Source organism: Mytilus trossulus, chromosome 4, assembly GCF_036588685.1.
Source record: "Mytilus trossulus isolate FHL-02 chromosome 4, PNRI_Mtr1.1.1.hap1, whole genome shotgun sequence".
Taxonomy (NCBI): Eukaryota; Metazoa; Mollusca; class Bivalvia; order Mytilida; family Mytilidae; genus Mytilus; species Mytilus trossulus.
In genome coordinates, this window is record NC_086376.1 from 2,697,378 (window position 1) to 2,712,942 (window position 15,565).

Genomic DNA, 15,565 nt, shown 5'->3' on the forward strand with positions numbered 1-15,565 from the left:
TTTTACGTTCAACGCGTTGGTTTCACCTTTAACGCGTTGGTTGTACTTTCAACGCGTTGGTTTTACTTTTAACGCGTTGGTTTTCACTTTCAACGCGATGGTTCGTTATTCATACGGTATGAAAAACCAACGCGTTGGTTTTCAATTCCATACCGTAAGTTTTTAATTTCTGTCTACTAATAACATCTTTGTAACAAAGTACAATTTTATCAACCGTTCGGACGGACTCCAGACTGTTGTAAAGTTTGTTGGGAAAATAAATTCTCTGTTGTTGAAGATACTTACTGAGTTGCTACATGGCAATACGTAGGGGAAACCGGGAGCAATTTGTAGATCGATTCAAGGAAATGGTGACTTATTGCAGCCGAATTATCACCTCAGATACAATGGTACATCAGAAAATGTTTGAGGAATGTACACATGTTTGATATCTGTTTAGGGTTAATAAAAACCACATGATACTTGTTGATAGTCTGAGTTCTCGTGACCTACCGAATTATACTATTTACCGGATTTGTTATCACATAAGCCACATGTAAAGCAGGATCTGCTTAATCTTTCTTTTCATTCGTAGCCATGGCGTTGTCAGTTTTTTTCGATTTATGAGTTTGACTGTCCCTTAGGTATCTTTCGTCCCTCTTTTGATTAAAACAATTATCTAATATTTAATGCCAAACAAGCATTTTGGTTTACGATTGCATTTCTTTTTTTAAAGAAAGCACATTTTAAACATTTGCAGACTGGCTGCAAACAGTTTAGCAATATTTATACTTTACCACCATTGTAAAGAAAACTTCGGAGGTTCCCCGAAAAGTGAGATGACGACTAGATATTTTTAGAAAATAGTTTGTAACAATAATTTTGATTGGTTGACAAAAGTACAAAACTAACGGTATGGAATGAAAAAACGTACGGTATGGAATTGAAAACTAACGCGTTGGTTTTTCGTACCGTATCAACTCCGAATCAACGCATTGAAAGTGAAGACCAACGCGTTGAAAGTAAAACCAACGCGTTCAAAGTATAACCAACGCATTGAAAGTAAAATCAACGCGTTCAAAGTGAAACCAAAGTGTTGAAAGTAAAAACCAACGCGTTAAAAGTAAAAACCAACCCGTTGATAATAAAAACCAACGGGTTGAAGGTAAAAACCAACGCTTTGAAAGTAAAAACCAACGCGTTTATAATAAAAACCAACGCGTTTATAATAAAAACCAACGCGTTGATAATAAAAACGTTAAAAATTTCATACAGTATGTTTATACCGCCAATGACACGACCGGCCACTCATTAAGTGTTACCCATGTCCTTCCATACGTACGTCCAGACAATTAATATGCGATCTTTTTTCTCTACATAAAATTTGTTATTCAAATATGTTCAATTAATATCTAAATCACTTTTGCTTCTACCAAATGTTATGAATCGAATACACAATGCATATTACCGTAAAATACATATCAAGTGCAAATGTGGGTGACGTCATTCTTATGTAATGATACTTTAAAACATTGTATTCAAATGTCATGTACGGAGTCAGGAAATCGGCAGTTGTTATCTTGCAAGTTCGTTTCTGTGTATGTCGCATTGTCGTTTTAGTTTTTTGTTGCCCTTCAGTGTTAATGTTGTTTTGTTGTTTCCTCTTTTAGCTGACGTGTTTAAGACAGTTGTAGTTTGTAACCCGGATTTGTTTTCTTTCAATTGATTTAAAACTTGCGAATAGCGGTATGCCTTTATTAAAGTCGCAAACAGTCGGATAGCGATCAGGTAAAAGTTGTATACAGGCCCAGTGACGAATTTTGAAACGCTTGTTCGCGGAAATTTTGACAAGCGGGATAATCGAGTGGATCTGATCGGTAGGTTGAACCTAGCTTTACCAGAGTATTTTAATTCGTGTTAATTTGTGTAATGATCAAGATAACTGTAACACTTTGACTACTACCGGTCAAGATTAGAACCATGTGATATCCTTATGATGACGGATATTAGTTTTTCGAAATATTTATTATTTGTTCATGACTTATTTTGGATGATGTTGTATTCTTTAAGACTTGCTTATTACCGATTGTATTTTGTATTGTACTTTATCATAATTATATGATCTATCACCCCGTAGGTTTTATCGTTTGCTATTTTTCAAACAACATTAATCGGATCAGTCACGTTAAAAATAAAGAAGCGCCAGTCTTGTCTTTTAAATATAGCAAATAAACGATACTAGTAAATCATACATACTCTCCCATATTGGTGGTTATCCTGATGAGCAAGCTCATAATGATCATCATTAACATTAACCATGTTAACATCAATCTTCGGCTGAAGCCCTACTAAACTAATAAAATTGTCATCATCATCTGTTGATAGCTTTTCAAAATTATCCACTGCTCCCCGAACGATAGTGCTAATCTTTTCGGTAGAACCTTTGTATAAAATCAAACAATCTATAATAAAGAAAAGTGCGATCAAATTAGGATTAATGATATATATCATTTCGTGTTTGAACTTAAATGTGTGGGCTTTTTCTAAATATTGTTTCAATGTTGTGTCGAGGGGGATATATTTTCAGAATTTACAAAGTGTCTTAGTTGCACCGTTGTGATTTTGCGATCATCTAAGTTCATACTTTGATATTTTGATATTTTCGTAATATGTAAATTGATATTTATTTCTAAAGTTGTGCATCCCTTTAAGCTAGTGACAAATATGTGCCTATAAATATATATATGGTAAATCACAATTGCATAATTTATCATAACAGAATTACCAATTCTGATTATGAAAATAAAAAGCCCACAGTTTAAGGTAAATTAACATATATATGATACCATTTAGTGTTACTGTTTAGAAATTTAAGGCAACAATACTTTCCTAATGTTGAAGTACCATAAAAAGATGTTAGAAAAAGTAACAAAAACAAATTTGTAGGAATCGTTTGCCCTCCAAAAGTTTCGAGATTTGATTTGTCAACAAAGATTGCATCGGCTGATATATATATCTATGCAGCACTGACCATACAAATCTAGAACCAATCAAAATGTCGATTCGGAAATAGGACAAACTATTTGAATTAAAAATGAGACAATCATTGTGGTTTATAGAGTATAAAAGTAACAGATACATCAGAACATGATTGGCTTCAATGTAGGATGAAAAAATTACATACTTTCACTTATAAAGACCGAGCCCCTTACAAAAACTATAAACTCCTCTTTCATATTTTTTTTGGTCAATAAAGCGCCTCAATAACTGTACTATTTTTGGAGCAACCGAGTTCTAACTGAACAAAAATGCTAACTTCATCTATTATCTTTTTTTTTTTTTTTTTTATTGTTTTCATCACTTAAGGAAAATCAGAAGTGAAAATAGAAGTCAATATATTTAAGATCAGATAGAGAGGTATGAGTCGCGAGCAATTATTTCACAACAAATTGTCAGATATTATACAATTAAGAAATAAGAAATGCATAGCTCTGATTACTAATAAATCCAACATTTCCGGTATGAATTCCCATTTCTTTTAAAGTCTCTTGATAGTTTTGCTTGATCAAAGACAATTGTAGTTCCTCTAGACGGTCTTCTCTCAAATGTTCATCATCGACTACTGTGCATATTTTTCTTGCTAAACAATAGGGATATTCCTTTTGGTATGAGACGGGTGGCACGAATTAAAATCTAAATACTGATGAGTATCAGTTTCTTTATAAAAAATATCTGTTTTGATTTCGGTGCCATCTTAAATAACAAAAATGTCTAGAAACGTCAATTGTTTGAAATTTTCATCCTTTGAAAATTTTATGGAGGTATGAAGGTTATTTTGTATGTCCGAAAATAGTTGGAGTTCTTCGTCGGATTTGATAATGAAGCAATCATCAAGGTATCTTTTCAATGATAATTCAAATTCTCTTGCAAATTCAACTCAAAAATTATTTTCAACTTCTTGATACAGTCTTTGTTCAAGGAAGCCCATGACTAATGTTGCATAACTTGGTGCATTTTTTCCCCCATAGCCGTCCCCCGATGTTGCAAATAGTTCTTGCCATTGAAATAGAAAGAATTGTTTTCAAGAATAAGTTTAGTAGAATCGAGTATAAAGTCAACAGTGAATCGATTTGGTATTGCATCTCGATGTTTTGCAACCAAATATTGTTTTTCCTCTATTCCTAAATCGTGTGGAATGTTCGTATATAGGCTTGTGAAATCGAAGCTTACTAAACGAGCGTGAACCGGTGCTATTTTTTGCAGGTGTGAGAGAAAATCTATATAGTCTCTTATATAGCTCGGTACATATTTACATAATGGTTTCAAAATTATATCTTAAAAGTTGCTTAGTCTGTGAGTAGGACACGATGGACCTGCAATGATTGGTCTAAGTTTAAGATCCGTCAGTGTATTCGTTTTTCTGAGAATTAATGGTCGATTGGGTCTCCTCTGATTTATGGATTTTTGGAAAGCCATAAAAGTTACTTGTTTTCTTTTCGAAACTTTTCAAGTAATCATACTCCTTTTCCGTAGTTGCCGTTGTGTATTTGTTCAGTACGGTATTATTTCTCCTCTCGACTAGATGATCTATATTATCAGGAATTTCCGAGTAAAATGTCAAATCATTGAGTTGTTCTTCCACTTTAATTCTATATTAGTCTGAATCCATTATTACTATTGCCCCACCTTTATCGGCCTGCTTAATTTCTATGCTTTTATCGTTTCTTAGATTTTGGAGTACTGACTTTTCTCCTTTAGTTAAGTTGTGGTTGACTTTAATTTGTATTAGTAGGCAGATGGACAAATTCTAGATATAGTCATCTAAACACTTGTTTCTTCCGGTATTTGGAATAAATGTAGATTTGTTTCTTACTAACGAGTCGTACTCCTCTTTTTCTTTAACAGCGAAATATTCAGTTAGTCCCAATTTGACAAAATATCAACATGTCTGCTTTAAGTTCTTCATGATTCACAGAGGGAGTTGGCGTAAATTTAAGCAATTTAAGCAATTTCAGTTCATTGTCATTAAATACTCTGTCGGACAAATTCATATATTATGATTTGACTTTTAAGCATGTTTTAGACTGGTGTCTTCTGGATTTTTAAGTATATGTATATAGGTGCAGATATATATATTCATTAAATAAGATAATAAAATAATTAAAGAATAGAACTGTTACCCTTTTACTTATTTTATTATTTTATTTAATGAATATATGTATATATATATCTGTTGTAGAGTTGTCACTGACTCAGACGTACTTATGTATATAATTATTTTCTGTGACTGTATCTTACATGAATTTGTAGATTCCTTTACTATAGATAATTTAGCTGATCTGTAACAATAACATCTCCATGCCTTATATATCATGTATTGTAGTACGCCGCTAGATTAAAACTGACGTGGAAAGGTAACACCCCACCGAAAGCTTTACTTTTGTATACAACTCGTCTAAACATCAACCCAACAATGTTAGATCTGTAAATTTGCTTTCGCAAATTTTTGGGTTCTTCCCTCGCCGGGATTCGAACCCATGCTACTGTGATATCGTGACACCATGACACATATATATATATATATATATATATATATATATATATATATACGTCTGAGTCAGTGACAACCATACAACAGATGTATCCATCGGATCGCCATCAATGATGGTGATACATGGCTGTGTACATAATGTATATACAACTCGTCTAAACATCAACCCAACAATGTTAGATCTGAAAATTTGCTTTCGCAAATTTTTGGTTCTTCCCTCGCCGGGATTCGAACCCATGCTACTGTGATATCGTGACACCAAATCGCCTGCACTGCAGCCGTCCCGCTAGACCACACGTCTAAACATCAACTTAACAATGTTAGATCTGTAAATTTGCTTTCGCAAATTTTTGGTTCTTCCTTCGCCGGGATTCGAACCCATGCTACTGTGATATCGTGACACCAAATCGCCTGCATTGCAGCCGTCCCGCTAGACCACACGACCACCTGGGCTCTCAAAAAAAGAGCTTTCGCTGGCCATGTGTTACATTTCCACGTCAGTTTTAATCTAGCGGCGTACTACAGTACATGATATATAAGGCATGAAGATGTTATTGTTACAGATCAGCTAAATTATCTATAGTAAAGGATCCTACAAATTAATGTAAGATACAGTCACAGAAAATAATTATATTCATAAGTACGTCTGAGTCAGTGACAACCCTACAACAGATGTATCCATCGGATCGCCATCAATGATGGTGATACATGGCTGTGTACATAATGTATATACAACTCGTCTAAACAACCCAACAATGTTAGATCTGTAAATTTGCTTTCGCAAATTTTTGGTTCTTCCTTCGCCGGGATTCGAACCCATGCTACTGTGATATCGTGACACCAAATCGCCTGCACTGCAGCCGTCCCGCTAGACCACACGACCACCTGGGCCCTCAAAAAAAGAGCTTTCGCTGGCCATGTGTTACCTTTCCACGTCAGTTTTAATCTAGCGGCGTACTACAGTACATGATATACCGTATAGCGGGTTATTTTCGCGGGTAGCAAATTTTCGCTTATTTTCGCGGACAGAACTTAATCGCCAAAATAAATTCCGCGAAATTAAAAGTGTACATACAAAGGTATTAATAAAAGTTTTTAATCAGCCAAAATAATAACCGCCAAAATATTTCGTATCCCTTGTTCAATGAAAATCGCGAAATTTTACACCCGCGAAAATAACCCACTATACGGTATTAGGCATGAAGATGTTATTGTTACAGATCAGCTAAATTATCTATAGTAAAGGATCCTACAAATTAATGTAAGATACAGTCACAGAAAATAATTATATTCATAAGTACGTCTGAGTCAGTGACAACCCTACAACAGATGTATCCATCGGATCGCCATCAATGATGGTGATACATATATATATATATATATGTTAGATCTGTAAATTTGCTTTCGCAAATTTTTGGTTCTTCCCTCGCCGGGATTCGAACCCATGCTACTGTGATATCGTGACACCAAATCGCCTGCACTGCAGCCGTCTCGCTAGATCACACGTCCACCTGGGCTCTAAAAAAAGAGCCTTCGCTGGCCATGTGTTAACTTTCCACGTCAGTTTAAATCTAGCGGCGTACTACAGTACATGATATATAAGCCATGAAGATGTTACTGTTACAGATCAGCTAAATTGTCTATAGTAAAGGAAGCCTATAAATTAATGTAAGATACAGTCACAGAAAATAATTATATTCAGAAGTACGTCTGAGTCAGTGACAACCCTACAACAGATGTATCCATCGGATCGCAATCAATGATGGTGATACATGGCTGTGTACATAATGTATATACAACTCGTCTAAACATCAACCCAACAATGTTAGATCTGTAAATTTCCTTTCGCAAATTTTTGGTTCTTCCCTCGCCGGGATTCGAACCCATGCTACTGTGATATCGTGACACTAAATCGCCTGCACTGAAGCCGTCCCGCTAGACCACACGACCACCTGGGCTCTCAAAAAATACATCTGTTGTAGGGTTGTCACTGACTTAGACGTACTTATAAATATAATTATTTTCTGTGACTGTATATTACATTAATTTGTAGGATCCTTTACTATAGATAATTTAGCTGATCTGTAACAATAACATCTTCATGCCTTATATATCATGTACTGTAGCACGCCGCTAGATTAAAACTGACGTGGAAAGGTAACATACGGCCAGCGAAAGCTCTTTTTTTGAGAGCCCAGCTGGTCGTGTGGTCTAGCGGGACGGCTGCAGTGCAGGCGATTTGGTGTCACGATATCACAGTAGCATGGGTTCGAATCCCGGCGAGGGAAGAACCAAACATTTGCGAAAGCAAATTTACAGATCTCACATTGTTGGGTTGATGTTTAGACGAGTTGTATATATATATATATATACATATATATAAACGAGTCTAAATTGAAAACTACGTTCAAACCTATGACTGCGTTGGATAAAAACCGCAATTTTTATACGTGTGCATGTCAAACAAATTTCGTTGTAGAAGGGTCTAAAAACAGCACAAACAACATTTTCCAAAAGACCAAAAGAGTGAAAAAATATATTTAAACAAAACGCTTTTGACTAACAGGTCGAACAACTGATGTTCTTTAACCCTGCTGACCGCCATTGTCGATTGCCAAAAAAAATTGATCACAAGATGTAACAAATTGGATCTTAATATAAATGTAATACGTCACAGAAAAAAAATATTGCAAGTGTGTGTAAATAATTTTATAACGATATTTCATGCTATTCGAATGTTCCATTACAATCACTATGCTCATTAAGCTATTTAATATTAAAGATTTAACCTTCTTGACAGGACAAATACTGTCCTGTTAAACACGAATTTCTTTGCTTAAATCTTCTTTTTCTATGATGTTATTATATATGCAGAACGACATCAAACATCTGCGTATCGTTTTTAACGTGACAATGGAAAATTCAGAAGATACCAAGACAATTGATGTCATGTTTGAAATGTTACCAATGGAAACTGAGATCAAATGAACCAAATAACTTGTTCTTGTTCCTGTTTGATGCGTTTTGTGAATTGATTTTGCCATGTGATTACGGACTTTCCGAATTTATTTTCCTCTAAGTTCAGTATTTTTGTGATTTCACTTTTTTACATTTTGACTATAAATGTCAATCAATATGTAAAGAGAGGTATAACTTACATAAAATTTGGAATATACTGTTTATCATAGGTTCGGGAAATGTAGGATAAATTCAAACATTTTGCGAACAGGATGTACTACATTTTTGTGGATGCAGTTTTATCTCAATTATCATTAGTTTACTACCTTCAAGCCATACCTTTTGCCCCCTTTGCAGTCTCGATGAGTCCTGCTTTGAAAACTGATGTAAACCATGGTTTAGGAACAAAGCTACTAGAATCTCCGATAACAGATAATACAAGTTTTGGTGTTTCTGGTACTCGTCCAAGGTAGTATCGCGCTCTAGACTCTTTTGTTTTGTCTTCCCGTAGCGTTTCTAGTTCTTCCCAAAGGTAATTATCAATACCATCATTGGAACTCATTAGTCTTGTCTTGGTTATCAATGCATTATCCTGTTGAGGTAACATAAATTATGTTTTATCTAGGATGTCTGAATGTTATGCAATTTGTATATTACAACACAAACAGACGTCAATATGTATTCTTTTTCTTTTAATATTAATGTACTGACCGGTAAATAAACTCATCACAGATACCAGGACCAAATTTAGCATAAATGCCAGACGCGCGTCTCGTCCACAAAGGACCCACCAGCGACGCTCGAATCCAAAAGAGTTAAAAAGTTAAGATAGAGTACTCTTGATTACCCCACGATCAAAAAGAACCATTAGACATTAGAAAATTAATGAACTTCAGTTTTCAAACTTCTATAATTGTTGAATTTGTTTATTTGGGTTCCAATTTCTTCCCTTTTCTTGACTCTTATTTACTGTCATCAACATTTTATTGAGGCGGTACCTCATGATTAATATTTTGAAATACTAAGGCTTTTCTACCTCAGGCATATATTACCTTAGCTGTTTTTGGCAAAACTTTTAGAAATTTTGGTCCTCAATACTCTACAACTTCGTTCTTTATTTGGCCTTTTAACTTTTTTTGGATTCGAGCTTCACTGATGAGTCTTTTGTCTCTTTTCGTCTGGCGTATTGGCATGTGTTTTGTAATTATCAACCTGAGTATGAGTAACTGTAGACTTACAGAACTCTCAATATGTGTAAATAAACTCATCATAGATACCAGGACTAAACATTGAGAGTTCTGTAACTCTACAGTTACTCATACGTGATACGTAGGTTGATAATTACAATAAAAGTGCCAATACGTCTTTTTTATTTATGTATTCGGGTGGTTGTCGCTTTGACATATTCACCATTTCCTTTCTCAATTTCATTGTACTGGCCTGATAATAGAGGATTTTCTGACCCTTTCTAAAGTTGGTTTTAAAAGGCAAAATGTTTGTGGCATCAGTTTAACATGCCATATTTTTCTCTTTGTAAATTTTTAAGTTGTTTTGGTGTCTGAGTAGGATAGTTTTACTGATACTGATAATTCCACATTTAATAGCATTAAAAAAAATCTGAGCCAGATAAATATATCTTAGGTATTTGAAAGCATCATAATTCTTTTTATTTGGGATTTTTATAGAATGTTTCGGAAACTTAAAAAAAAAAAGCATGGTTACTAAAGCTTGTTCACAGGTCAAAACGAGGTAAAAATTCGAAAGGGTAACTTCTTTCCAGTGATGGCTATTTTCTTATATGAAATGATATTTCATGTGTAATTTTGTCTATAGTACTTGACAGGATATAATTTTACCCACGCCAAGTTTTTTTTTCATTTGAAACATAGGTAAATTTTATACAATCTTTTAAAGCACCTTGTCGGCTTCCAAAAACAGCAAACTAAAGGTGATTGTAGTATATATATACATATATATATATACCGCTGTTCAAAAGTCATCAAGAGCGAAAACAAATCTAGGTTACAAACTAAAACCAAGGCAAACACATCAACTGTAAGAAACTGAAAACAACGAAACAACAAAGAACTGTAGCAAAATAAAATGCCAACATGCGTCATTTTGTTATAAAAAGTACCAGGATTATAATTTAATACGCCAGACGCGCGCTTTGTCTACATAAGACTCACCAGTTACACTAAGATCAAATTATTTATAAAGCCAAACAAGTATAAACTTAAGTTGAAAAACATTGCGGACCCAAAATTCTAAAAAAAATAGTACCAAATACAGCTAAGGTAATCTTTCCTAGGATAATTTAATCCTTAGTTTGTAAACAGGAAATATATCAAAATGACCTTATAGTTGATATTCATGTCAACACCGAAGTGCTGACTATTAGGCTTGTGATACCTTCGGGGACGAAACGTCCACCAGCAGTGGCATCGACCAAGTGATGTAAATAGTTATCAACGGTACCAGGATTATAATTCAATACGCCAGACGCGTATGAAAAATACATAATATCTATAATCAATCATATATTTTTTTAATTCTAAATAATAAAAGAATTAATTTAAAATACAAGAGATTACGCATTGATGCAAATGTGAAATAAAAAACCACCCAGAGAGACTTTTAGAGTCATGGACAAAAATTCTTTTAAATTGACAAAATATTCAGTCATTGATTTAAATAAACCCAACGGTAGATCAGATAGACTGTCTTTATCAATGTTTTAAATGGTTATAATACCATCTACATGTTAATAACGGCAACAATGAATACATATGCTATGAATTGTAAATAGTATAGTATTTTGTAATATAATAACAACGTTAAAACACAGTTAAGCTAAGAGCATAAATGTCAAATAAGGGTCATTGTCATAAATCAAATAGGCTGAGATCTTTAAATTTTCAAACATCCGTTTCAAAAGAAATATTTTAAGACGCAATATATGGCCTTGAAGAACATATGCAAACATATACCGTAACGTTTATGAATGAATCACTGTGCAAATATTATTCACAAAACAAAACTTAAATCAAAATTGAAAATAGAAACTTGAATTTCATGTTTTTGCTCATATCACAGCATATCATTAAAGGATTTAAGTGTAACAGTGAGAAAGAGACATTTCTTTATAGATCAAGCTACTTGCTTACCATTTAGAATGTTCGCAATCATTGGATACAGTCAGAACTCATGTCATACTGTCGTCCAGCTGTCCAGCTTTTTCATTGATGACTGTATATGCTGCAATGATATTTGCAAATATTCTCCACACTTTATAATCATATTAATACACACTAAGTTTTGGCCTTAACCTTTCTGGTAAACGCGTCAAACATCAGTTCTATATTTTTACGCATTATATTATTCCTCATTTATGAAATTTCTATATTTTTATAAAGGAGGAATATGATGGTGACCAATCTTTTTAGCATAAACATTGACATTGCAGATGGTTATCTATAGGCTTTTATCGAACATACCACATCTTCCTATATTACGGGATAATAGTTCTAACACAAAAAGAGAACATTATTCTCATTCACATTCTTCTCAGTGTATTAAACTTACAGAAATAAAATGTAACTATTTGTAAATAATTGTACAGAATGAAGCAATAATAACAGATATGTTCATCGTGAAAATGACATAAAAAACCTACCTGATAGATCACATAATTTGCAAAATGGGAACCTTCACCATGTTCGCGTTTGTGAGCAATTATCTGTAATATAATTAGCATAATTGCTTGCTTTTGTATCTTACTATGCTGCATTAATATCATTTAAAGCTTGCTTTATAGTGTTTCGTTTTGAAATAAGTCTACAATGTTCAGAGCTCGTTCTCCTACTACCTTCTTTTTTGCAACTATATCGACTTGACACTTTAACTTTATGATTTGAAATACTTCGTACAGTTTAAAGTTGAAGACTACTGAAGGAAATATAAGTGCCATGTTCAAAAACATGTTTCAGCTGAACAATGGAAAAGTATATGACAAATAATGCGACATTTATTTGCAAGGAACTTAATGGTTTAAACCTCTTGTCCTACATTCATGAAAATTACGCATAAAGACGGAATTATGCATTCACTCAGAAACTTAACATACACGTACAATGTTTGGATGAGAAAAAGAGTCCTGAAAAACTATAAATGATTATTCTGCTCTATATTCCTTAAGAATCTAAACCAAATATGAAGAACCTCACAGCACTGGCAACAAAAATATCTTGCAAAAGTTTGTTGTTTTCAGCAGTCCCTTCCAAGCAACTGTAAATCTATTGACTCCAAGAGAAGTGTGAATAAAGTGTAGATAGTAATTAATTATCAATTAGCTTTTGGGTACATACAAGTGCTGTATCATCCTACTTTCAACCGTAGAAAACAATTTGCCGTTATGTATAAAACAGATAATTTTGTGTAATTACCAATGAGACAAATCCTCACTAGAGAACAAGCGACACTGAAAGTACAACTATAGGCAACTGTTTCCAACAATATGCAAATCCCATACCACATGTTCTGCTATGTACTAAACACAAGAGTATTCCCGATCCTAATGTTCAAGACGGATTTATTGATATAGTCTTACTTTGTTTCCTAGAAACAAATGGACACAGTAAGTTCCAATATTTAGTTTTCTGAATAAATAATCATAAGTTGTAAAACATTGATTAAACATCATCACAAATACACTTGCCTTATTTGACAACATATTTCAGAAAACTCGTTTCAACACACAGTCAGCATTCCTACTTAATTATTTTAAAACTCTATATAAGATTTTCCTTAGTAAGGAGTCATTATAATCTTTCAACTTGACGTTCCGCTCTTAAGATGCTGTCATCTCCTTGAATGATTTATAGTGTGGTGAGTATGTGATCAAATCTTTCACAATTGAACTCAAAATAAGGGATACATCAGGTATCAAAATGTTGCCTCATATTATGAATAGCATATAGAAATTGCCAATGCGAGTCGTTGGAAAACAAAATTCTTTTTGTTACGATATTCCAAACCTTAATATAGTTTTGGTGATTATAAGAAAGCCTTGAACTAATGGATCTAAGTGGTTAATTTTCCGTCATTCTTTACACATAATCAACACAACGGATGCCATATGTGGACCAGAATCGGCTTATACCTCCGGATCAACTGAGATCAACAAGTTTTTGGTGGGTTTCGTAATGCTTAGTATGAGGTTTCTATGTTGTGTCTTCTGTTCTATTGTTTTTTTTCTCCTTTTAAGCCTTGGCGTTGTCAGTTTGTTTTCTATCTATGATATTTTAACTCTCCCTCTGTTATATTTGCCCCTCTTTTACAGATATCATTACGAGCAGGTTAACCGGTATTATATACAGAATATGTCACAGTTCACGACATATATGTTTCAATTGTCATTATCACAGTGTCGTACTCTTTTTCTTAATTGGTAAATCATCTTTAGATATGCAGAATAGGCACAACCTTCAGAACCTCTTTTTTTACTGCAGAGTTCTGTTGGGTTTCCGTGTCCGATCCAGTTCATAGTTTTATATGCAGTGTTTTCATTCTCACTGATGATTTATAACATCATCTGATTCAGTGATTCGAAATAAAAAGGAGCACGAGTATTATTTTTAACGTTTTAGCTGATAGATATAGGAAGATGTCGTGTGAGTGCCAATGAGACAACTCTCCGTCCAAATAACAATTTGAAAAAGTAAACCATTATAGATAAATGTACGGCCTTCAACACGGAGCCTTGGCTAACACTGAACAACAAGCTATAAAGGGCTCCAAAATTACTAGTGTAAAATCATTCAAACGGGAAACCAACGGTCTATAGATGTAGGAAGATATAGTTTGAGTGCCAATGAAGCAATTCTCCATCCAAATAACAATTTATAAAAGTTGACCATTATAGGTCTAATCTATATAAAAAACGAGAAACGAGAAACACGTATATATTACATAAAGAAACGGCAACTTCTGTGCATCAAATTCCTGACTTAGGACAGGTGCAAACATTTGCAGCCGGATTAAACGTTTTAATTGTACCAAACCTTCTCCCTTTTTCTAAAACAATACTATAACATCACAACATACAAAAACACAAGATAAAATATCAGTTTAAAGGCTTAACTCAATCAAAAAACGTAAATTAACACATTATGCACGAATAAATTTGATCTGCGATACCTGAATGCAAATGCATAGTTAACCAAATATTAGGGACAAACATTAAAAGCCAAACAAATAAAATAAAACCAAGCAAACAAGTCCAAACAAAGCCATGGCATACACCACCCCGAAATATTAAACAATCCTTCAAAAATAATCACTTTTGAAATCAGATACAACTGTGCATTTAACCCTCTGAACCTTTGTTAGCTGTATTGGCATTTGTTTGATTTGTCAGAGCGTTTATTTTGCCATTTGACAAATAACTTTCCGGTTTGAATTTTCTTTTGAGATTTACTTTTTTCTTGGTTACTAAGATATGAAATATGTCACTTTTAAAAGAATACAAAATGTTACAAAATATCGGTATTGAAACATTAAGATACTCACTTGTAATTTATCCGATCAAAATGTGTTATCTACAAGGCAAACGCTCTCAAGTGATCGAGAATTTTAATCGACGCAAAATAAGATCAAATAAAAATATCTAAGCAGAAGTCTGAACAAAAAAATTGTTATAAAGATCTTATAGGCATTTAAATGAAAAATATATTTTCAGAAAACACGTATCATTATTTACCTGTCATTGAATTATCAGAGCGTAAAACATATTGAAGCTATTGAACAAATACTTAAATATTGATTTTAGAAATTGTTAAATTGATGACATTTTCATTTTACTTTAACTCATTTTCATTTTAAACATCAATTCATCCTGAACAGTTTATTTTGTTTTGTGTCCGCAGAGAAGGGATAGTGGGTGTATCAATTTATTACACGTATGTGCTACGCGCATATGTGATTATGATTTATTCTTGCGAAGTTTCAATCTAATCATTTATAACTTAAATGATTTTTTATATCTTTTTTTGCATTTGAAGCCCCGGTCAAAACATA

The 15,565-nt window shown here is 33.6% G+C and overlaps 1 protein-coding gene across 1 annotated transcript in view; it reads right to left on the reverse strand.

Annotated features, from left to right (window-relative positions):
* The window catches only part of LOC134714381 (uncharacterized), a 51,814-nt gene extending 36,705 nt beyond the window's left edge, over positions 1-15,109 (reverse strand). The window contains exons 1-5 of the mRNA XM_063575623.1: positions 15,059-15,109; positions 12,165-12,227; positions 11,656-11,746; positions 8,828-9,080; positions 2,236-2,441 (exon numbers count right to left, since the gene is read on the reverse strand). Of these exons, the coding sequence (XP_063431693.1) occupies positions 2,236-2,441; positions 8,828-9,080; positions 11,656-11,658 (462 nt within the window). The 5' untranslated portion in view covers positions 11,659-11,746; positions 12,165-12,227; positions 15,059-15,109. The remainder of the gene's footprint in view (positions 1-2,235; positions 2,442-8,827; positions 9,081-11,655; positions 11,747-12,164; positions 12,228-15,058) is intronic.
* Between the last annotated feature and the right edge of the window lie 456 nt (positions 15,110-15,565).